At 44.2% G+C, this 24,964-nt stretch overlaps 1 protein-coding gene across 4 annotated transcripts in view; it reads right to left on the bottom strand.

Moving 5' to 3' along the window:
• Window positions 1-24,964, bottom strand: part of MED27 (mediator complex subunit 27) — a 200,450-nt gene that overhangs the window by 68,545 nt on the left and 106,941 nt on the right. For all 4 annotated transcript variants that reach the window (XM_060013908.1, XM_060013910.1, XM_060013911.1 and 1 more), the window contains exon 4: window positions 2,334-2,427. In XM_060013908.1, the coding sequence (XP_059869891.1) occupies window positions 2,334-2,427 (94 nt within the window). The remainder of the gene's footprint in view (window positions 1-2,333; window positions 2,428-24,964) is intronic.

The raw sequence follows: 24,964 nt of genomic DNA, 5'->3' as shown, positions 1-24,964 counted from the left end.
CCACTGCCTACAGCACGGGTCTCACACTGTCTCCACCGGTCACAGGGCACAGGTGACTAGCGAGGGGACAAGGGGAGGTGGCAGCTGCCAGTCCCGCTCTCCACCCAGGTGGAAATTCCCTTCGACCTCAGAGAAGATGCGTGTGGTGACAGCAAGTGGCCTAGGGATCTGCAGTCTAATAAAATACCATCTTTAAAAGTAAAAGCCAAGTAAAGCCATGATGTTAAAAGTATGATTATCCACCTGGCAATTTAATTCCGAATCAGATCACCCACTGCTCTTCCTATAAACAGACACCACCTTGTGTGAATTCCCATGTCACCTAAGGAAGATGACAGCTTGCTGGCCAGATGCACAGTGATCTGAATTAGCCACTCGTCGCAGTGAAAACGGTGTGTATAAAAGCGAATTCTGTCCTTGATCGAGCCCCTAAACTCTCACCATCAGTCTACGAAAACAGAAGCTCAGTGAGAAAGCAGATGAGGCTGACAGGTCGCTGTGAAATAAAAGCCCACTTTCTCAGGTGGAAGTAACTCTAATATCTTAGACTGTTTGCCTAGAAGCCTGTTCTCCCTGCTCACTCCTGTCAATGCCAAATCCCTATACCTTCATCAGGAAACGGAGGCTCAATGACCCAGAAATAATTTGAGCAAACCTATCTCACTGTGGACACTTTCACTTTTATCTTCATTAACTCTTTGGTCCCTGTCAAGTATCCTGGAAGTGGGATTTATGTTTCAGCTGCTGGGTCTAGAGGATCTTAACATTTAGACAATTTGTACATTTAACCGGGGCAGAAAATATTGCATGTTTTTCTAGACATATACGAATTGTTTTCTTTTTCTAGCAAAAGAACACTGTGTTACCTCATTCGCTGTATTTTTTAACTGAAAGAATTTTAAAGAAAAGTAGCATGTTACCCAGATGAACGTCACTGATTTTGCCTCGCATGTGAAATCCCGCCCAATTAACAATCCCACGTCTTTTCCTTTCTTAAGAGAAAAACACACATGCACACACAATAAGCCTGCTCTCTTCAGGTGAATGGACTGAGTGAACAGTCGCTCGTCCTGGGTGACTACCTATTTATAAGAGTTTACAATGGTAAAACGCTGAAGTCCGGGGACTTCACACCAGGCCCCAGAGCAGCAGTGCTAGTGAGACGTAAAAAAACACTCAGTCCTGAAGCTTGCCTTCCTGATGTCCATCAAAAACCATCACTCTAAACCAGTTAATTCTCCTTTTCTGTAAAACATGGAGGCTCCTCAAAATCTGTGCTCGAGGAAGGGTTCTCCAAGCATGTGTATTAGTACCCAGAGCGCCAGAAAAGCACCTCATCACTGCAGTCTCTGTGCCTTTCTAATTGCGACTATAATTTAGCATTTCTATTCTACCGTATTTCCCAAACACACCTGTCTTTGGTGAATTTATGTGAATACAAACATCAGTGATGAGGTCCGGAGGCCAACTTGCTCAGAGCAAACCCACATCAGAAACAACAAAATCAGACTTCCCTGGTGGCCCAGTGGTTAAGAATCCACCTTCCAATGCAAGGGACGTGGGTTCGAGCCCTGGTCGGGGAACTAAGATCCCACATGCCGCAGGGTAACTGAACCTGCATGCCGTAACTACTGAGCCCGCGCACCACAACTAGAGAGGAGCCTGCGTGCCGCCGCTAAGACCTGACACAGCCAAAAACAAACAAATGAATAAATAAATATTGAAAAAAAAAAAGAAAAAGAAAAAAGAAACAACAAAATCAGAAACCGTCAGTGATAAGCACTCAGACACTTTCTTCAAATACGGAATGGATTTTATAAATGATTTCCCACAGCAGGATCCAACAGGCGAGCGTTCCTACTGTCTTTGGTACACTATAAGACAGGTTCACCAGAACACCATGAACTGACTCACAGGGGACAGGGTCTCACACTGTATTTCCTGTCTGGGTAACTCTTAGATGAGCACTCAGACACTTTCTTCAAATACGGAATGGATTTTATAAATGATTTCCCATAGCAGGATCCAATAGGCGAGCATTCCTATTGTCTTTGGTACACTATAAGACAGGTTCACCAAAACACCATGAACTGACTCACAGGGGACAGGGTCTCACACTGTATTTCCTGTCTGGGTAACTCTTAGATGGGCTCTGCGATTTCATTCAAAAGCATGTAGAACGTACTACAGAATGCCGGTAAAGAGAAATAACGCTGTTCACCATCAAACTGGGATTTAATTTCCATTCTAGAGCTCCGACCACACAGAAACAGGTTAACCTGGAGGCCAATGTCCTTGCACGTGTCCCTACAAACAGGTCAGGCAGAACTTACGAGAAGCATGGCAGACGTCCCATTGGGTCTGGATAAGTGGATGGACATTTCAGGGAACATCCTGTCGATGCGGCTAATCACGTCGTCAACATACCTGAGAGGGAGAAAGACACACAGGTGTAAGAGCTGGAGCCCTAGTCACAGAAATACAAACCTACGGTACGCTTTCCTTCTCAATTTAATTTTTCATTAGTGAAATACGTTTTTAAGAAGGCAGATGGGATTTATAAGCCTTTTAAGGAAAAATACTACTCCCCAGTTCTCCCTCTTGCTTTTTAGTGATTTAGTGACCATCCATTTTTTTAGTGATTTCTGTTGGTATTTACCTCTGTATTTCCACATGATGTGTTTTTAATGCCAGTTCCTGGTTTTTCATTTTAAGGTGTGACCTCGTGGCTTTCTTCTATAGACCAGAATTTAGTTCTGCCACCTTCCTGGCCACTGGGCTCCAATTACAGGGCCCCTCCCTCTGTCCTCCTGGTCTAGGGATGGAAGCAGCTTCCTGTTTTGCTCACCTGTTTGCCTTCCTGTTTCCTCTTTGGCTTCTCATCTCAATCACCTCAATAATCAAGTCTCTGGATTAAATTCCTTCTGTTTTAAATACCTGAAGTCATTCCTGTTTTTCTGGTTTGAGTCTAACTAATTCAAATGATCTCACCATTTTTGCTTAAATCAGTATTTCTTGTTTACATTCTAAAATATCTGCTATATATATTTTTTAAATAGCTGAGCTGCATAGTGGCTCGTGAGTATATTTATTTACTCGTACAGTTTTTTTGTTTCACTGGATTTTCACTTGATTCTTTTTCTGTGTACCTATGACAATTTTTTCCCTTAAACTCTCTACCTGACTCTAAAACGTCTCTGACTACGGTCAAACATATCAGACATATCAGTTTCCATTTTTTTCTTGGAAACATCCCTCTGAAAGGCAGTCTTCTGTTCTTCTGGTCCAAATGGAAGCTGTACCTATTACGATTCAATGATCATTGAGATAACTGACATTAAGCACTTAGCATGGCATAAACTTAGGGCTTAAAATTTATAAATAACTCTTACTGGTATACCATGGGCATCGTGGGCATAGTCTGCAAAACTGTCCTCTCTTAGCAGGAAGAATCCCTCCCACCCCCAATACCCCAGCGGAAGCTCACTGAGAAAACACCAACCCACAGCATCAACAGAGCTGGGTCTGGCTCAGATCCTCTGAGAATAAAATCACAGCAGCACTTGTGCTCACCGTCCAATCACACGGGCACAAAGGGGATGTAGGATACAGTAGCTGAGATGCAAAACTATCTGCTAAGGATTTTTACATTGGATTTCGTATCTGTTGGATACGACAAATTAAATTACACGTCCATTAGATCAGGGACATATAAAAGCTATGTTCTCTTGGGGGAAGAGGGAGATTCGCTCTCCACTCATAACATGAACAGAGTTTAGTTTGAAACCTGGGGCTCATGAGAGACAGCAGACAACACAATGCCAGTTGTTAAAAAGTGAACATCAACATATGAGCTATGGAAGTCAGTAATCTTGCTGATTAACCTATCAGGTTTTCCCTAGGGAACGTTATATGCAGTTTTAAACTTCAAGTTGAAAAAGGAAGGGGGAAAACTCTAGAAGGCCCAGTGGTGAGTAACAATGATAGGAAGACCAGAGCAGAGACAAGCGAGAAGAGGCGGAGGTGCGCTGAAGGCCGCTTGCTCCTGCAGAAAAGGGGGCTGCCTGTGGGGAGACTCGGGTATTCTTCAAGTGTGCAAATGGCTTTTTAAAACTCAGTACCGAAGAGCCATCTTCCATCTCAAGAAAGGACCACAAGGTGAGGATGTGGCATTAAAAAGCGAACTAGCTTAAAAAGAAAAGAGGTACTGCTTAAAGGCAAGGCTCCATTCTGTTGATTTTGAAAATGGTTTAGAAAACAATCTTTCCTAGATGGCTAAGAGCCAGACTGACTAAGACATCATGCATCATCTCCCGCGGTCCCTTCTAGATTTACAGCTTCACGATACACAACCTTAGCTCTAAGCTTAAACGCTACAAAAGAGGCGAAAAGATGAGGAAAGGAGGAAAGTAACTCATTTTTCACAACTGCCTACTGTTTCTTGAGATGGTGGAAGACAGGTGGCAACATTCATGTCAAAAGTTCACACCAGGTCACTGGAGACATTTCTGCATTTACAGACTGCTTTGCTAACAACTCTACGTGTGCGATGTAAACCCAGTTACTTCAGACTCAGCAGGAAGCAGAAATCCACTCTCCTGTGTGGATGGAGGTCATTGCTAAGTACATGCTAATGGGGAGGGGGACAGCCAATGTCTTCTGAACGGATCCTCAATCAATAGCCATTATAGCTCTGGACAGTAGAATGCAAATGAATGTGCAGAACTTGAGCACAAAGTTAACATCGTAATTTGCTCTCCCTTGTACCTTTCACCTTGAAGGTTCCGAAGTACTTTCTAGAAAACCTGTCTCTCTAGTAGGCTGGGAATTTAGGGGCATAGGTAGGTTAGGTGATGATTCCAGAAACCAAGTTCAGGGTGTAGATTTCCAGGACTCTATGCCAGCTACTCGATTTGCTTGCTTTCAGCAGGGTCCAGCATTCTGAAAGGGCAGAGGCAACACAAGCTCCCTGACATTTCTGGAATCCTCTGCATACGAGCTCTTTACTTGTAAAGGGAGGCAGTGGCAGGAGAAAAGAGCCCCAGAAGAAATATCTGATGTGGACATGGCAAAGTAGAGAGGTCGGGGGCGGTATTTTTGGTTCCCTCCCCAGCCAGTGATCTCAGATAAAGCTCAGCAAAGCTCAACCCAAAGATTTTATTAAGCAAAGATGCGCTTCAAGGAGACGGGTCTTCATTCCCACACCTAACATAAAGGAGATGCAAATTTCCTTTTTACAGGTGACATTATGTATTTGCCAAAAAAGAGAAAGAAAGTCAGCTGCATCTTTCGCTGAGGAAAACGATGTCGGAATCCTAGAAGCAAAAAATCAAAACATTTCATTTTCAAATAGACCCAACCTTCAAAACGCAAATGCACCACCACTAGTGACTTGACAGAAATAAGGAAAGCTTGGAACGGCAAATTAAAAAGCTGGAGCCGAGATGACATTTTCTTTCTGCAGAGGGTGGGGGTTGGCATGGGAGGGGCTCCTGGCTTCCTCTGTGTGCCCCGCCAGCCCTGCCAGCGTGTGCAGAGCTCAGAGCGCGGGCCCAGGACAGGTAGGAACAGCGCGCTCCCCTCCCACACGCCACCATATGCTGCACTCAGCTCTGCGGCAGGATCGAATGACTTTAATTTTTACCTTTGGAATATAGGCAAACAAGCACTAACACGGCAGTGGTGACTGGTTTACACTTGAGCAGACGCGGTGCAGAACGACATTAATTTCGTGCCAAATTGAGCAGTGAGTCACAATTTGCACATATCTGTCAACCTGTTAACAGGGTAATAACTTGGAAAGATTGCTGTTCCTATTTACATTACAGAGGCCTTTCGAAAACGGAGAGCTGCTTGGTTCTCCTCCTTGAAGCACTCAGCTGATCAGCTGGCTGGCTGGTCCAAGAACCAGGTTTTTAGAAACACAAACTCCTAGAAATCACAGGTTCAGATCAAGGTGGGATTCATAGTTTCAATATTTTCAGGTAGAAAATGAACTTTTAAGCAATTAGAGAATTCCATCTCCCTGTCACGCTCCTCAGTTACAGTCAGACTCTCAATGGGTTCTGATCCAATTTCCCCAGTGCATCCGATGGCTCCTTCTCAGGCTTTCCAAAGGCTTCCTTAGTACCAAGCTTCAGTCTTAACTATTCCAACATCTCTGCTGATTCAGAAACAACCATGCCTTTCTCAGAATCCTAACATTTGTCTCTGAAGCCCTATAAACCTTGTTCTCTTCTGATTTTCTTCAAGTAGCTTGGCCTGCTCCTTTAAATGTCCTTAATCAGAGAATTAAAGAACACCGGGATCTCAGAGGTCCTCTTACTCAATGTCCCCGTCAATCTAGGGACTTAACAGCATCTCCAAGAGATGGTCTGCTTAAATAAACAACCCTGTAGCACACCTTATAAGACAGCCCCATGCACTGCTGGACCACCAGGCTGCCTCCAACCCACTGACCAGTATCTCCCTCCACCCAATTACTTCCTTCAGCCTTGTGAAATCACACACGAATATTTCCTCTGAAACCTAAAGGCTTTCTGCAAACATGTAAAAGACTATTGGTTTTCCGATTTATCAGTGTTTTTAAATCTTTCTTGGGTCACAGATCCCTTTCAGAATGCACTATAAACTAAAGTATATGTCTGCTCAAAATTTTGCATGTAATTTTCTGCAGTTTATAGGTCCCTTAAAGTCCATTCATGGATCCCAAGTTCAGAAAAACTGCTCTAGACCTGTTCTAGAATGAAGGTATCTGGTTTTCTTCTTTAGTCCTTTCTGGGTGGAAAACTGTAGTTTTCAATAAAACTATCTTCATTTTGGAAGTATATATATACATTTTGCAGCCTAGAAGTGAACATAACTGAAGTGGTAGTACAGGGGGTACAATGGATCTGATAGTTCTGATCATCTTAAAATCATGCTTCCATGCTGGAGTCCAAGGTTAGTGTTTGTTTTTAAACTACTGTCTCTCACTGCTTATCTTTCCAACAAAGTCAAGGACCTACTTCCATGACCTCAGAGGTCACCTGATAGTAAGTAACCCTTTCTGCCTTCTACAGCCACATCACCTGTGCTTTACAGAAGCTCCTTGCTTGTAAAAAGAGAGAGCTCCCCACTTTCTGCATCACTGCTTAAGGCACAGCTCGGTGGCGAACTTAACCTCAAGTCCTCGGAGGGCCAACGAGGCCCCGAGGTCCAGCTGCTGCTCTGCTCTGGCCTGGCCCCGCCTCCTCCCCCCCACGTCCAGAGCAGGCTCGCACTACCTTGCACGCTGTGCTGTGCACGTTCTACATTCTCCACCTGGAGGATTCCTCTCATAACTCCTCCCACCCCCAGGCCCAGGTCAGCCCCGTGCATGCTTCAAGTCTTTGGGTTCCAGCTTAAATGACACTTCCTCAGGGGAACCTTCTCTGACACTCGCCCCGGTGCCCCCATCAGTAAGTGCGCCCTTCATCTCACCTCTTACGGCACTTTTTTAAAAATAAGTCTTTATTGGAGTACAACTGCTTCACAATACTGTGTTAGTTTCTGCTGTACAACAAGGTGAATCAGCCATAGGCATACACATGTCCCCATATCCCCTCCCTCTTGAGCCTCCCTCCCACCCTCCCTATCCCACCCCTCTAGGTCATCACAAAGCACTGAGCTGATCTCCCTGTGCTATGCGGCTGCTTCCCACTAGCCAACTATTTTACATTTGGTAGCGTATATATGTTGATGCTACTCTCGCTTTGCCCCAGCTTCCCCCTCCCACCCCATGCCCTCAAGTCTATTCTCTATGTCTATGTCTTTATTCCTGCCCTGCCACTGGGTTCATCAGTACCATTTTTTTTTAGATTCCATATATATGTGTTAGCATACGGTATTTGTTTTTCTCTTTCTGACTTACTTCACTCTGTATGACAGACTCTAGGTCCATCCACCTCACTACAAATAACTCAGTTTCGTTTCTTTTTATGGCTGAGTAACATCCCATTGTATATATGTGCCACATCTTCTTTATCCAATCATCTGTCAGTGGACATTTAGGTTGCTTCCATGTCCTGGCTATTGTAGATAGTGCTGCAATGAACACTGTGGTCCATGTCTCTTTTTGAATTATGGTTTTCTCAGGGTATATGCCCAGTAGTGGGATTGCTGGGTCATATGGTAGTTCTATTGTTACACTTTTTAATTCTCTCTGCGTCTCCCGTCCCAGTTGTAATTAAGCAATTTTTCCCAGTGATTACTTAAGGTCTATCGCCTCAACAGGTCTCTCCAGGGGACTGCATGACCGCCTTCTTCAAGGCTGAATCCCAGCAACTGGCCACGGTGCCTGGTACCCACCAGGCACTCCTTAAATATTTGCCGAAGGAGCAGACAGGACATTAAAAGTAAGCTATGCAGACGCCAGTTAGGCGGTTATGAAACAACTACAATGCAAAGTTCTCTTTAGCAGGTGAAGATGTGACGTGTTGAGTTCACTGCATTAGCCATCAAAAGTCACTAACAACGGCAACCACAGAGCCCCTCAGAACGCACCTCAAAGAAGGCAGCAGAGAGTCTTCAAAGTCTTAAAGCTTAATACGCAGCTACAAGATCCCTGCATCTGTTTTAGGAGCAGCTCGATGCTTCTAAGAAGGAAGAGCGTTCTGAAGGCATGCATTGTGTGACTGACATGCCAGTTTTCAAATGCTGCTTTTAATGAACTAATTAATTCTGCAAAAACATTAGGACAAAGATGTGTGCTATCAAATCAGGATTACAATACCCAAATGATAACAAAACAGAATGTGGAAGACATTTCTAAAGATATCGGTTTTGCAAAACATTAGTTGTCTCCCCTACACACTGAAATATATTGCAGGGTACCTGTTATTAAAGCCTTAAAATAACTTGCTGGACAGATGGCTTAGTTCTCTAAAGTCTGACCCCCCCTCAAAGGAAAAAAAAACAAAAAAACCCCAACAAACCTGGACTCTAGCCAGTGATCCCGTGTTAGCGAGACGTTTAGCAGCTCCGACCAGATTTAAATAGCATTTACCCCACACAGTGTGTACGATACATGCAGTTCATTTTCTCCACCCGTACAAAATCTGAAAGTTAGGAAATCATATATTAATAAACCACCTTTCTGGGGAAAGGGTAATGCCCGGCAGATAACAAAAAACAAAAAAAAGGAGTAATTTGCACCATCTGAAAATAATTTAAGATTTTCCTCCACACCTGTCCAGAATGATGAGACCAAGAGGACTTTGCCAGTGGGTGGAAACAGAAGGGGGTTTGTTTAATTACTTCATGAGAATGAGACTGCCTGAAACTCCAACTATCAATCTCAATATGCTGAAGAAACAGGATTGGAAACTTAGGTCAAACTTGCTCACTTCCTCCACTTTGGCCAAATTTCTCAGGTTTGTAAAATATTTGTATCATCACGTAGGTCAGAGATGTTTAGTTATTCTCTAACTGTACGTAAAAAAGCAAGACTAGACGAGTGACAGACAGAAAGAGAAGCTAAGATTCCTCCACCGTCTCTCACCACGCTCCCTCCCTTGCCACCTCTACCCAGCTAGCTAGCTACCTACTGTTATTCTCTTTCAAGAAAAGACACCCAAAACTTCAAAATCTCTTTATGGAAACTCAACACCTAAGCAGACATGGCTGTCAAGAGTAGGAAGAGCTGCTTCCTCGGAGTGGAACTGTAGCCAGGCCACAGAAGTAGAAGGGGAGCTTTCCCCTCTTCTCTCCTGAGTAGCTTATGAACTTTGAACTACGTGAATGTGTGACCTGAACAAATCTGGGAGAACCACCTGGGCAAGCAAACAAAAGCCACCTCCATTTCCATAAGTTGAAATAAACGCGCAAACACTCACCATATACTGAAATACAGAAACTAACCTTCCTTCTTCCATTGGGTGTCCAGCAGCCCAGTAAGCCCTGGGTATGTATGAACTGGAACACATGGCAAATACCATCATAAAGACAGAATTCTTCTTATACACGATTTAGCATGATTTAGAGAGGTAAAGAATTCAGTCTGTAAACTACCCCTATTATCTATTAACAAATATTTATTGAGTGCCTATAGTTGTCAATAATTACTGTGTTCAGGGAATGATCTTAAGTACTAAGGATTAAAAATAAATAAATTGTATTAGCTGGCTCACAGCAGGCTTTCTCTGGAGGGACAGGTCCAGTCTGTGCTTTCTGCTGGAGAAGAGTCAGGTTGAGCAGGAAAGCAGGCCTTGCTTTCCAGTTTTCAAAGCACTTTTGTATTCTTTATCTCATTTGATCTCTCACTAACTCTGTAAAATAAGAAGGGCAAGTGCCAAACTCCTACTTCATAAATGACAGAAAAAAGGAGGTTAAGTGACCTGCCCGAGGTAACAGCACAGCTAAATGGCAGAGCCGGGCCCAGAACTGACGTCTCTGATCCCCATTCCAGGGCTTTCCTGCACATCACAGTGCTTTTATAGGTCTGTGAGGATTGCACGGAAAAAGCAGATTGCCTTTTTGTCATTCCCCGGGCTTTATGAGACAACTGAGAAAGTTTTGAGTAGCGTATTGACAAAATGGAATCAATGCATGATCTTCTCTCTTCCCAGTCGTTCAGTAAATATCCACTCGGTGCCTAACTGAGCCCAGGGACACAGTGATGCTCAGGTGGTCTCCGCCCTCAGGGGGCTCACACTTCATTTGGTTACAAGCCATTTTCCTTCAAGATCACAGGCTTATTTCCAGGAAAAAACAGGACAACTAAGTTAAATTTCCTTCCATTCCCCAGTTGGGAGAAAATCAAAGCGCAAAGTTGGTAGGTTACAGGAAGGGGTGAAAGGTGAATACTTGTTTTGCATTTTACTTTACATTAATAACTAAAAGGTAGACGTTTTTCTCAACGTCTGTTCTTCTTGCATTAAAAATTTATTCAGGGGGACTTCCCTACAGTGGATAAGTGGCTAAGACTCTGCACTTCCAATGCAGGGGGTCTGGCTTTGATCCCTGGTCAGGGAACTAGATCCCACATGCGTGCCGCAACTAAGAGTTCGTATGCCACAACTAAAGAGCCCATGTGCCACAACTAAGGAGGCTGCCTGCTGCAACTAAGGAACCCTTGAGCTGCAACTAAGGAGGCTGCCTGCTGCAACTAAGAGCTGGTGCAACCAAATAAATAAATAAATACTTTAAAAAAATTTATTCAGATATTGGTGGGTCCTAGTTTTCCCTAAAATGCTGAAACAATGTATTAAGCTTGGGAAAGAATTCTGATTTCACTCAACATCTACCTCCTCTGCGAGCCCTTCCATGTTACAGAGAGGGGGAAAAAACCCAAACAAACAAAACACCCACATCGAACTTTCCAGCAAGACCAATTTACAATAGTTGTTAAATCAGTCACCTCTGTCGGATCTGCGAAAATGACCCTCAGAGCTCACAGCCTGCTCCCTTTCATGCTAGGTTCCTGTAACCACACTCTCCCCGCACCCCTCAGGGGAAGGGCCGGCCTGGGCTATTGCACTAGTCCCTGTGTTTTCCCACACCTGCCTGCACCTCTGGAAACAGGCCCTTCAGAAAAGACCTCCTCAAACTGGAGACCGCCTCTTTGCTGGAGACGCCTCCCGGAACTCTAAAAGGTTCCCCTCAAATAAATCCTATGACGTTCCAACCAACCTTGCAATTCTCCCGCTAGAACCAGAAATCGGAAAAATAAATTCAAAAATAGTTCAACTAATTGAGAACAGTAGTGACACGACTATTCTAAATTGGTAATGAAGTGAAACTTCACATACACTCTGCTTAGCACTCTAATTCAACATCATTCGTTTAACAAGTGTCTCCTGGAGTGTTCTAACTGTGGACGTGACTACTTTTGAAATTCATGGCTTTAAACAGAATAATGGGATCATAATGAAAGTATCTGCCTCACTGAGAAACTGTTACCCACTCTTCTCCTCCTCTCAGTGCCCCCTTCTCCGTAAAGGGGCCACGCCCCTCCACGCTGCAGGCACAAACCGTTCCTTCTCAGACCACTGCCAAGCGCTAGTTTGCTTCTCCCTCTAAGTTCACTGTCCAGTTCACATTTGCCCCAGACCAACAACTTCCAAAGCGTGACATGAAACTCACAGGGCGGCATGTGGGGTGGGGTTAGGTGATCTGTGGATGAACACTTTCAAGGTACACAGAAAAGTATGTAAGGAGCAAATAAAACCTGTGATCTCATAGATATTACTTCTTAGAAAGGGGTTACGTTTTAAAAATGAGTTTATTTAAAGAAAAATATTACGCAAATAATAGAACAGCTGACCAAAGATTACGGCAAAAATCCTATAGGTGGTTGAAAATGACTGAGTGTAGAAATGCCCTTCAAATAAGGCAGGTAATTAAACAGCTTTGTTTCAAAAAGGTTTTGCTTGTCTTTGTAGATTGCGGGGGTTTTTCCATTCTTAATGAATCTTCAGTTTTAGACCTTAAAAAAAAGAAAGTTTTCACCCATACATCTGGAGCTATTGAAAAGAGGAGCTATAGCTAAGCATCCTAGGAGGGGGTAGGTGTTTAGGTCAGCAATACCGCGAGGCACGGGCTCTGGCTGATCCATCACCCTGGGAGCTGACTACACGAGAAAGCGCGTCTGGGAATCTGCTACGTGAGCACGGGACCGGGGCCTTCTTAACAGAAAATAAAATGGCTTCCACTCGGGCACCGGCATGCATGGCCACGGGCTCCAGAATTCCTTTTGCCACCCTCGAAGGAGTTAAAACTTGTACCAGAATAGATTTCTCCCAGTGGAGCCAAATCTAGGATTCTACCGGTGGCAGGTAGAAGACGCTTACGGCGCCCTGAACAAACTCTCAGAGGGCACGCCCTACAGGTTTACGGTGGCCTCACCAAACCGGGGCCGACTCAACATTTACCGTATTGCCGTAAGCTGAGAAATCTTGCGGCAGTCTTTCAAATCCTGGCACAAGCTTTTACACTGCACATCAGAGGAGAAATAAAGTTAATCAATCTGACCCTCTTGCTCACCTCGCTGCGTCCTGCCTACTTGTTCCTCTCCCACAGCACTCCCATCCCAAGGAAACTTTCCTCTGCCCAGGGAAAGGGGAAAACTTCAGAGGAACAAAGGCCATCATTTACAACAAGGAAGGTCATAAGAATGATTTGAAAAAACAAACAAACAAAAAGCTTGGAAGGGTGACTTCATCCAGAAAATGTTCCTCATAACAGTCGACAACAGGCCTCTCAGTAATGAACACAATAGAGAAAAATCACTGAAATCAAGAGCAGATAATTTGGAAAATAAATAAATAAAATTGAGAAATTTCTAGCTAGACTGATCAAAGAAAAAGAAACAAGACACAACTTACCAATATCAGGAATGAACAAGAAAACATCACTCATTCTAGAGACATTAAAAGGATAATAAAAGAATGTTACAAACAACTTTGTGCAAACAAATTCGACAAGTTAGATGAGATGAACAGTCTTTGAAAGATATAGATTATATAATTGATATAAGAAGAAATAAAAATCTAACTTGCCCTCCATCTTTTTTTATTCATTAAATTTGTTATCAAAAGTCTCCACATACAGAAAACTCCAGGCCCGCATGGATTCACTGGTTAATTCTAACCAAAATTTAGGGAAGCGATAATACCAATCTTAAGGAAACAGAGGAAGAAGGAACACGCTCAACTGATTTGATGGGGCCAGAATACCCTCACACTGAAACCAGACAAAAGCACATTACAAACAGAGAAAACTACAGACTATATTCCTCATAAACAAAGACATAAAATCCCTTAACAAAATATTAGCAAACAGAATCCAGCAATACATAAAAAAGACAATACGTCACGATCAAGTGAGCTCTAGAAAGGCAAAGTTGAATTAACATTGAAAAATCACCCCATGTTGTGGTGTATACATAAAATGGAATATCATTCGGCATAAAAGGGTGCATTTTGTGTAAATTATACTTCATTAAGGCTGCTTTTTTAAAATGTTTAGAATATGTGTTGAATTCTCTGCACTACCGTCAAATATTAATGGGGTGAGAGTCAAATTAAGTCATTTTAGATAAGTCTTCGGGAGACAAGGAGAGAGACTGGATCCCCTGGGGACTCTAGGTGGTGAGAGCTTGGTTTGCTGCACTAAGCCTGTGTGAGTGTCAGGAAGACCATGTGCAACAATGCAGCCCTACACCAGGCGAGGGGCAGGGGCAGCATGGCAGTCACAGTGCTCAAAGGCTCAGGTGCAAAGTTGGGTTTCGTCATCATCACTGTCTTCTCATCAGAGCCTGGGACCAGTCCTTACAACTTCGGTGTAAATGGACATGAATCCATAGAAAGTACGAGAGGAGATGCAGCCTTCACATGCCAAACATGCCCACAGCAGCAGAATTTCAGCAGGACAACCTCATACTGTGATGCTCTTTTGGCCTCCGTATTTGCCCACCTGGATTATTAAGCATTTCACATGCATTTAAATACAGAAGATATTTTGGATATGTTTAGACCTGTACATTACTAGTAAAGCAAGATATTTCCCTGGGAACAATTTTTGGATACTTTCTTTTCAGATGGAAAGGGAACAACAAATATTTTAAGAAGGCGGTACTGTAGTTCAGATCATAAGATCGCGAGTCGCACTGGATGGGTTCAAGTTCTAGCTCTACTAAGTGAGGCAAATTACTGGTGCCACCATTTTCTCCATCACCCCATCTTAGCCCAAAGTGTGTAGGGCAGTGTGCGTAGCTGAGAGAATCCTGGATTAAGTGTAGAAAGATCTGGGCTCTATCCTGGTTCTCCTGCTCACTCACAGGGCCACAGCGGGCAAATCATCTAGCCCTTCCAGCTTTGCTTTCCTCTTCTTTGGACTAGATGATCTCTAAAGGTCCTTCCAGCTCTGGTCAGTTCAATATACACTCCCTGAGAGCTTACTATATGCACAAAGAAGCAATTATACAGTTTCTAAAGACTATCCTTCTTCGAATGGTACATATGGTGATTATTCTAGAAAATTCAATCAGTCAGAACACCCCATGCCTTAACCTTTGTGAATAATTGAAATCTATTGTACTTTAGTAAAATTCACCAGTGTTTTAACAGCAAGACTATTTCAAGTATACAGTCCTGGCATAAAACACATTGCCTTTGTCACTGTCTAGTGGGGCCCATTGCTAGAAATGTCTGAAGAAAGGTATAACTAGAAAGGATTCCTGCAACCAAGTCTTAGGACTAAAGATGAGTGTCTTGACAAGAACCCCAGGAAACAGCAATTCTGTAATCAAGGAAATTTACAGGAAGGATTCCACCTGCTAGAGCTCACGTGTGAATATTTCCTGTGGCTGAGCAGAATGCTCCAGGGCTCGTGTAATTAACGGGCACACAAGGAATACAGCTTTCACCTGAGGATCTGAGAATAAAATAGGTAAAATCAAATATTTACTTGAATGCTAATGACTTTAGGAATAGAAGTCAGGAACATAAGCATACAGGTCCTTCAATTCTTAAACTTCAGACACCCACGCTCGTAAACAGAAGATCTGTTACAACCAACAGAGGCAGCCATAACTCAGATTTGGTTACGTTATATCCATCGCTCCACGTAATGCTCCAAATATCACCATATACACCTACCCTATGAAGGCTTTAACTCAGTTCTGACCCGTGAAGGGGTGTGTGTGTGTGCAGGTGTGCACGTGCATTGGGGACGCAGCTCGTAGTGATGGAATGTCCGTTTCTCCTGCTCGGATCCCTCCGTTGTCCTCGACACGGAGGACACAGTGAATCACCCTGTGAATGAGTCGACAACACAATGGTGTCCAAGTCAAACCCTTGGAGTTGTGTTAATCCGGAGGATTACGTGTAAAAGGAGAGGGAATCATTCCATTTTGGTAAAAAAGGGTGTAGTACCAACGTGAATAATAACAAAGGGATGACAAATTGGAGGGTGTGCTTAGAAGATGAACACACCAAGGAATCCTTTTTGGAAACAAGGTGTACAAAGACTTAGCAACCAGGGGAGAGAGTCTGTCTCTAACAGAGAGGAGATGATACAGCTACTCCTGAAACGTGCAAATGGAAGTTGCTGAGTGAAGACAGATCAATTATTCTCGGTCGATGAGAATAATAAGAGAGAGTTCCAGCAGGGAACACCGAGGTTAAATATCAGGCACAACTTTACAAGTGGAAGCATCGCCAGCAGAGTAGAGAGGCTGCCAGGAGGCGAGGAAGTGACCGCCTGTAGAGGCATTCAGGGTTAAACCTGACACCTGCCTAATTATGCCCGGAGTTATTCCTGCCACAGTTCAGAACAGCAGAGGTGTGCCATCAGAGAGGTCTGTTCTGATCTAAGGGAGGATGAAAACAAGGAGGTTAAACTCCTGCTTTTCAACACTTGTAACCCTCTGGAATAAGTGAGGGTTTTGCCCACTGGGCAAAACTCTTGACATTTAAACCCATCACAAGCCTGTTAAAATGGCCTGCAATCTGCTGCAGCGGGCAAGAAATCAAGATAATGGCGACTTGTTTTGGAGAAAAGAAAGGCAGCCGTCTGGGAGGTGCTCTGGGTGATACACACCACACCCAGAGAACAGTATGTCCTCCCTGCCCGCAATGCTCTATGACATTTTTCAGTCCTAATTCAAAGCTTCCTTTGTTGAGTTCCAAACGGGCACATTATTTATTGTTAAACAGTGTAAAGTGTTTAAGCTTCATTAGCACGACTCAGGAACTTTTCATCATTTTCAGGAATGTTCTAAGGGCCTGCTGACAGCTCTGGGAAGCACGACTTTTTTCAGATTTCCACTGTAAATGATGACTGACCATTGGCCTCTGCATTCCAAGGCCTAATGAAGGCAGCAGGGTACAGGGCAGAACTCGCACCTTCATTAACTAGCTGAGGGATCCCAAGGGATCCCATACCCTTAGGTAAGGGGAAATACCTAAGCTAGCAGAGCCCACGCATGCCCACTGGGACCCAAACGCTCTCAGGCTAAAAGGCTTTTTGCTCACTCTCTGAGATGACAGCGCATACAGTGTCACTCCCAGCACTTTTTTTCCTCCATGAGAAGGACTTTAGTGAATCTGCCATTTTTGGAAATACAGTCCAAGAGTTGACAGATTTAAGAATCATAATAAGAGCCCCCCCAAAGAATCATATAATTCTGGAGCTGGAATGCAACTGGGAGGACGGCTAGTCCAAATTCTTTACTCTTTGGAAGTGAAACTGGGGCGCAGAGGCTGGCAGGCTTGGGTAAAGCCTTCTAGCTGGTTGTAGACCAAGCTGGGATTAGAATGCAGACCTTCTGAATCTCTTCCGGTCCTAGATATGTGGCTACTAATAAATGTTACGAACCAGTAAACTCTTCCAAAAGACAGAGTTAAGAGCCTCTTAGAGTCACGTGTAAAAAAGTCGTCATTGTATTTTTCCACTGCAGTTTTTACAATATCCTTATCCACTCTCATTTTTCCAACAAAACATTCTGGTCATAGTTTAAATGTACTTGAAATTATGCCACACGGTTTGGAGAAATCTCCTCGATCTATTTTCAAGCACAGACTTTGGAGAAATAATGAGTTTGTGTTAAATGCACGCTTGGACGTACTCAACTCAATCTAGGCGGGATGCTGCCCCATGCTCGGTATCTGCTTTAGTATTTTCTGAAAAACTTTTGGAAAAAAAAAATAATCCAGTTACACGCATTTTCAGCACTATTCCCTTCTGTGAAGAGGTAAAGCTGGATGAAGAGTAGAGTAAAATGGTTTCATTTTATGTGGATTTCAAGTAACGGGCTAATCATTTTCATTCTGCAGATGTGGATGACACTTCAGCATTGATTCGAACACGCTGGATTCATCTATTTTGGTTTGTGAGGAAGTTTCTACTCTAAAGATAAAACTTCAAAAAACTGAACATATATTTCGAAAACCTGTGCTGCACTGGTCAGTAAAATATTGAAGCATCATGTTCAACGAGACCATTTTCAAGCCATACATCACTTTCTGTTTGGGTCCAACCCAACTGTTTGAAAGCTCATTTTTACAGTGTTCAGGGATAATAACAACCGTATCATTCACAGGAGCCATGTCCAGTCAGTTTCTACAGAGAGTAAATGGAATTTTTCCAAATAGATCAAGTTTTAGTGGAGAGAACAAGGACCTCCTGCGGTTAGTATTTCTGAAACAAAATGGCCAGAAATTAAGTTTAGATAATTTCAGGGTATATTTTTCAAGTGTGACTGGCTCAAAATGGGAGGGCCGCCACCTTAAACATGACATTTTTTAAAGCCCCCAGAAGCAGCAAGCAGAAAAAGAAGATGGGAACAACCATGATCCCTGTGTCATGGCAAAAGGATTTCTGATACCAACAGCTGTAAGGGGCAGGACTCAGTCCCTGCAGCCTGGCCTCATTTGTCTACCACTACCGGACAATGGGCTCTTCCTCGTCAGCAAAGGTTTCAGAGGCCTCACGCCTATGTCTTTGGATGCCTGAATTTAATTTTATTCACTTTTATGACTATCTTTTTAAAACACAGGCATATTTATTCCTAACAAGAAAACAAATTATTTTATTAACGTTATAGGCATCAAGTCAAGCCCTTGTGCTTTATATTTAAAGTTGTTTTTTTTCCGGTTTCTTTTCCTGTTATGTAAGCATTGGCTCCTGGCTGTTGTTAGTGTGTGTGCTGCATGTTTCCAAACGCGTTACCCTGACAACCCAAAGAAAATGGGCTCTGCAGGAGGGTCTTTGACAGTCTGGGGAAATGACAACAGCAACATCAGTGAGGCCCTCGCTCATGCTTCTTGGTTCCTGACTATGTAACAATTTGTTATGGGGGCCAGAAACTGAACAGTGACTAAGTGAGTGCGCGCCTATACGATGCTGGTGACCCACCTGGCATTAAGTCCCTCCAGTCTGACTGTGAAGCAATGGAGAAAGCAGCAGAGATGCTGAAAGGGGTGAACACATGGGCTCTGGGGAACTTGGGCAAGTAAGTAAACACTCTCAGCTTCAGTTTCCTCAACTAAAAAATGATGGTAATGGTTGCATTTAGCTCAGAAGGTTGTTAGGATTAAATAAGGTGTGAACTACTTAGAACAGTGCCTGAAACCGGGTAATTACTCAAAAAACAACAGCTGCCTGAGGTGGTGGTAGTGGCGGTGGTGGTGACGATGTACGACTGTGAGGCAGTATCCCGGCTCATCTGCGCCTTTGTTAATTCCTTCAATGCCAAGATGGTCAACGAAAATTTCATCCACTGAAGGCAAATCACTTTGGCCCCTTGTCAGGCCCACAAATAAAGCACCATGGGGAATTTTTTTTTTTTTTTTTTTCCAGTACGCGGGCCTCTCACTGTTGTGGCCTCTCCCGTTGCGGAGCACAGGCTCTGGACGCGCAGGCTCAGCGGCCACGGCTCACGGGCCCAGCTGCTCCGCGGCATGCGGGATCCTCCCGGGCCGGGGCACGAACCCGCGTCCCCTGCATCGGCAGGCGGACTCTCAACCGCTGCGCCACCAGGGAAGCCCACCATGGGGATTTTTAATGATGTAAGAACAAGAGGAAGAAGAGGGGAGTTGGCGGTGGTGGTGGGGAGATCGTGGTCTTGTGATGTTGGTACCTAACCCCTGTCCCAATCTCTCTTATTTAAACCTTGAACCAAGGATGTGCAATTCTTATAAGATGGTGGACTGTTTTAGAAAGTGGACAGCATAAGGTTTAAGCGCAAGCGATCAAACTGGTCTGCTCTGATGGAGTCCTTTCGACACAAGGATGTATTAACCATATTTCAAGCTTTGCCACAGCACTACGCTAATGCACGTTCAATGTTACATTCTAAAATACCTCAACCCCTCCAGCAATTCCATTCTCAGTTATTTTAAACTCACTGTATTTATGTGACTGTACCTTTCTCAGGAAAGGTTTTTTAAAAGTGAAAGTATATAAACGTAGAGATATCATGCATGCATTACGAATTTTATTTACCTCGATCTATATCATTTATAGGTATTTTCACTTAATGTAAAAAAGGTTTGGGAAGGTGAAAAAATTCAGATCCCTTAAGTTTTTCTTTTGCAAATAAATTATTCATGAAGCTCTCTCCCTCATTCCCAAATGGTTAGGTTTAAACAACTGCTTAAAGTGCTGTTTTTAACTGAAGAACACATTATTCATAAAGCCTGCAGCCCAGGAAACACTTACTTGCTAACTGGTCATTTTCATCTGATCAATGACTTCACAGGGATGAAACAGACCACAGTGGAATATGCTTCCAGCACGAGGCCAGTGGCATTAAGAGCCTGCTTCTCATAAACAAAGCAAGTTGCTTAATGGTCATTTTATGGTCCACTTATTACCCTGAAAATCTATCACCGTGTGGCTTAGTCAACCTTATCTGAAATGATTTGGGGGTACTAAGCACAGTGGGAACCTTCCTGTAACAGGTCAATGGATCAATTTATTTATTTCCAATTTGTTCTTTTCAAGTTGAAAAACCACTGAAGACTTTGCAAGCAATCAGCTCAATAACCACGGGGCGAGGCCGTCACACTGGATCTGGTGGTCTCGGCCCTGCTCTGGCATCTACGGTTCCTGGGTCAGTGCTCTGGCTCACAGGCGGCCCCGGAGCCGAGTCCAGCAAAGACACAGAGCCTGGGTTTGTCTCCGTGGGGTCTACGTGTCCACCAAAATCTTGGGCTATCTTATGTTCAAAAGTATTGCCGGGACTTCCCTGGTGGTGCAGCGGTTAAGAATCCGCCTGCCAAGGCAGGGGACATGGGTTCGAGTCCTGGTCCGGGAAGATCCCATGTGCCGCGGAGCAACTAAGCCCGTGCGCCACAACTACTGAGCCTGCGCTCTAGAGCCTGCGAGCCACAACTACTGAAGCCTGTGCACCTAGAGCCCGTGCTCCACAACAAGAGAAGCCAGCGAGATGAGAAGCCCGCGCACCGAAACGAAGAGTAGCCCCTGCTCGCCGCAACTAGAGAAAGCCTGGGCGAAGCAACGAAGTCTCAACGCAGCCAAAAGTAAATAAATAAATAAATTTATTAAAAAAAAAAAAAAAAGTATCGCCGGGCTTCACTTTTTCTTAAACACAAACCCAAAGTTAAGAAACGTTCAAACAACAAAAAATAAAGGATTCCATTTAAATGACGTCTCGGCCACTCTCATTTTTCGATACGTATTCTCAAATTTCTCATAAAAAATGTCACTAATTTTAGATGTCACCACCCCTCCTCCCCCAAAAAACTGGGGGAATTCTCTTTTTAAATTACTGTCTTTCAAATATTAACGCTCCAGTGCACAGCAACCAAGCATCAGCAAGACAGCGGGTGATCATCAGGGATTCAGGAGTCTTTAATGAGTCTTGGTGACCACAGGTATCTACAAGCGCGATATGGTCCTTTCACCTAAGATTAAGAGTGCATTCCTGCTAATCCCAAACTCAAGATTTTAAGGACCCGGCAGGTGGAAGTTTTCTTTTTGCTGAATTTCAAGTCACTTGCAATAGGGCTAAAAACTCAATGTTGTCCCTAACGTAAAGGAAGAACGACTTTTACAGTTTCTGAGGATTCTTTTGCTCTTCTAGTAGCATTTCCAGTGACATGGTTGAAAGTAAGAATTTGGAGTCTTTATGTCAGTCACCGTACTGATGCCGGGCAACATCGAACCGCGGACAAGAACCTGGACTCTGGACACTGACTGCCCTAGTTCAAATCCTCGCTCTGACTCTAACTATGTGACCTTGGTTGAGTCACCTAACCTCTCTGTGCCTCAGTTTCCTCATGTGTTAAGGAAACATAATAGTACCAACCTCACAGGGATTTTGGAAGGATTAAATGGCTTAATAAATGCAGAGTCCTAAGACTAGAGGGAAGCACCCAGTAAGTACTATCTGAATGCTCGCTAGAACTTGACCTCTGTCACTCTTCACTAGCTGTGTGGCCCTCGTTCACTTTCTCGCATCCCAGTTTCTTCATCTGTAAAACAAGAACAATAATAGTATTTTCCTCAGAGCGTGGCTAAGTAGCACTGCATGTAACGAGTGCCTGGCACAGGGTCTGGAACACAACACGCGCTCCACGTGCACAGTGACCACTGTCACTGTATCAGGAATCGAACACTTCTCACATTGCGTTCTACTCCATGCAAGGATCTTTGTGCTTGAATAAACAATATGCCGTAAGCTTACTCAAGATACAAACCCTGGGCCATTCCAATTTGTGGGTGTTAATTCAAAAATTTCAGAAATGCCTGGTACTATTTTTGGAACTGTACTTCACCAAGAAATCTCTCTTAAATGTATCCCCCAAGACAGCACTGCTGTGAATCAACAAAAAAAATGCTCAATGGCTACTTGCAAACGGATAATTGTCAAATTAAACCGAAGTGCATTTTTTTTTAAAGGTATCACTTCTGCTTTCATTATCAGATTACATTTATAGCAGAGACTCCAACTCAGAAAACACTTGTGTCTCATGACTCTTATACTCAGGGGCTGGAATGGGTCTTAAGCTAACAGATATCTATCAGAGCTGAAAGGAACCCAACCCCCTTATCTTCTGATGGATGGAAACCTAGTGGCATTAAGCAGTAGGCCCAAGGTCACATAATTAGGCCCAAGGTCACGTAATTCCTAAGGGCAGAGGTAGGGCAAGGATCTTGCTTTGCTTCTGGCTCCAAGGCCGTCTTTCTTCCCACTATATTAGAAGGCTCTCCAATGCAGACATTCTCTTTGTGAATTTAGAGTTTGCACTGTCTTAAACACCAGTTACTACTCTGTCTTTAGCCACAGTATGTGTCCACACACACGGTGCAGTGAGGGACTCCACCACAGCAAGACAGAGACTGAGATGTCAGTTCTCTTTGCTGGGACATGGTAAACCTAGATTTTACAATGTCTGATGATACTTAAGTCAGTATATGTGACATTACTATTTTAATATCTTGGACTTTTTAGTCTAAGCGGCTTTCAAAACATTTTAGAGAAATATTTTTCTTTTACTTATTTTTCATGGTAATATAATCATAGTAAAAAGGGTTAGAGCTTTTGGGGAAAGTTTCACAATTTATAGGGTGGCCAGAGGGGTGGGGCCTTCTGTGCCCTTGATTCACATCTACTGCCATGAGGCCACCACCATTCTAGCCCAGTGGGGATTCAGGAGCGAGTAAGACAGCCCTGACAAACCACCAGAGAATGAAGAGAAGCTTCTGTTCAGGTGGCGATGGGCATCGTGCACAGAGCTCAAAGGGGGCGAGATGGCAGCGCGTGAGGGTGGCTGCGTCAAGACGGAGCCAGCATAAATGTTGGACTCTCTCTCAGTCTCCTGGAAACTAGAGCAACTAGACGGCAACAAGTGAGAAGTGGATGAAACCTTCAGTAAAACTTGATTTTAACAATTCCCCACGAACCAAAGAATACAGGTGGGCAGGACTGCACAGGGTCAGCAGCTGGGAGGCTGGATGGTGGGAGGGGAAAAGGGACAATTGATTGGCCCCAGGGTCACACCCCCCCAGGCCACCAGGAGACATCTCCTCCAAAAACAGGGGCTCTAACAGAGCGGAAGCCCTGAAACCTGGGGCTGGAACAGCTGGCAAATTGAGTACGTCTTCTCACCGTCTGAGCGAGGAAGATCGCAGACGCCCACGAGGGCTCCGCGAGGGCTGATGGGTCAGCCCAGGCCGTAGAGCCGTCCAGCAAACATTCCACTCAGAAAGGCAGGTCCCTCACTCCTGAGGGCATGTGCTGGGAGTGGCAATCCCATGAAGCAGGAGAGGAAGCCCTGAAGGGTAGGAGGGCGGGCCGTCCAGAGCAAGTGCCCAGCAGCAAACACAGCACCTAAAGGCCGGGCCCGCAGCACCCTGGAAGGCCTACGCGGCATGGAGCTCTGAGAGGCAGATGCCTGGGTCCTTTATGAGATGGGGAGGCCACCTGGGCCGCCACGCTCCCTCCACAGATCAGGGAAGTCCATTTCCCACCCTGGGACGCAACAGAAATGCGACCCTGCCCCACTCAGTACAAAAAAAAAGAAGATGCAATTGAACAGACCAGTAGTCCACACCATGAAAAAGTGACCACAAGCAGATAAAAACTGTAACCAATTATTTCACACGGAGCTAAAAGAAATTAAGAACACAACTAACTGATGGTTTGAAAAAACAGCACAAATCAGAAACAGAAGTTCTCAGAAGTGAGACGGCCTGACAACAAGAACATATATAATGAGAACTAACAAAATTCAGGAAAATGTGAGAACTACTCTCTAGAAATCAGACCAAATTAAAAGAAACGTAAGAGCAAAGAGCCATCACAGAAAGCACAGTAAGAGAAACGGAGGCGAGAGGAGACAAGTGAGGAGTAGGAGAATCAAATGTGCTGTGTGGACCTTGGCTGGATGCTGATAAAAAGCAAGCCAACTGGGCTTCCCTGGTGGCGCAGTGGTTGAGAGTCCGCCTGCCGACGCAGGGGACACGGGTTCGTGCCCCGGTCCGGGAGGATCCCACATGCCGCGGAGCGGCTGGGCCTGTGAGCCATGGCTGCTGAGCCTGCGCGTCCGGAGCCTGTGCTCCGCAGCGGGAGAGGCCGCAACAGTGAGAGGCCCGCAGACAGCAAAAAAAAAAAAAAAGCAAGCCAACTGTAAAAGGACATTTTCAAGACAACTGGGGAAATGTGAATATGGGCTGAGTATTACATGATGTGAGGGAACTACTGTTAATTTTAAGTGTGATAATGACATTGTGATTATGAAGTGAATGACCTTATTTTGTAGAAACAAGTATTCAGGAGTAAAATGACATGATGTCAGAGATTTGCTTTCAAACCTTACAGCAGAAACAACTTTAAGAAAGCAAAAAGCAAAGAGAAAAGAAGATAAAGAAAATATGGCCAAATATTGGTGATTTCGGATTTAGGGGAAACGTTAATTGGTGAGGGGTACCTTCCTGCTGCTTGATCGGGGGAGAGCAGAGGAGGCAGAAGGAACAG

Source organism: Delphinus delphis, chromosome 6, assembly GCF_949987515.2.
Source record: "Delphinus delphis chromosome 6, mDelDel1.2, whole genome shotgun sequence".
Taxonomy (NCBI): domain Eukaryota; kingdom Metazoa; phylum Chordata; class Mammalia; order Artiodactyla; family Delphinidae; genus Delphinus; species Delphinus delphis.
This window is presented reverse-complemented; position numbering and strand designations above follow the sequence as displayed.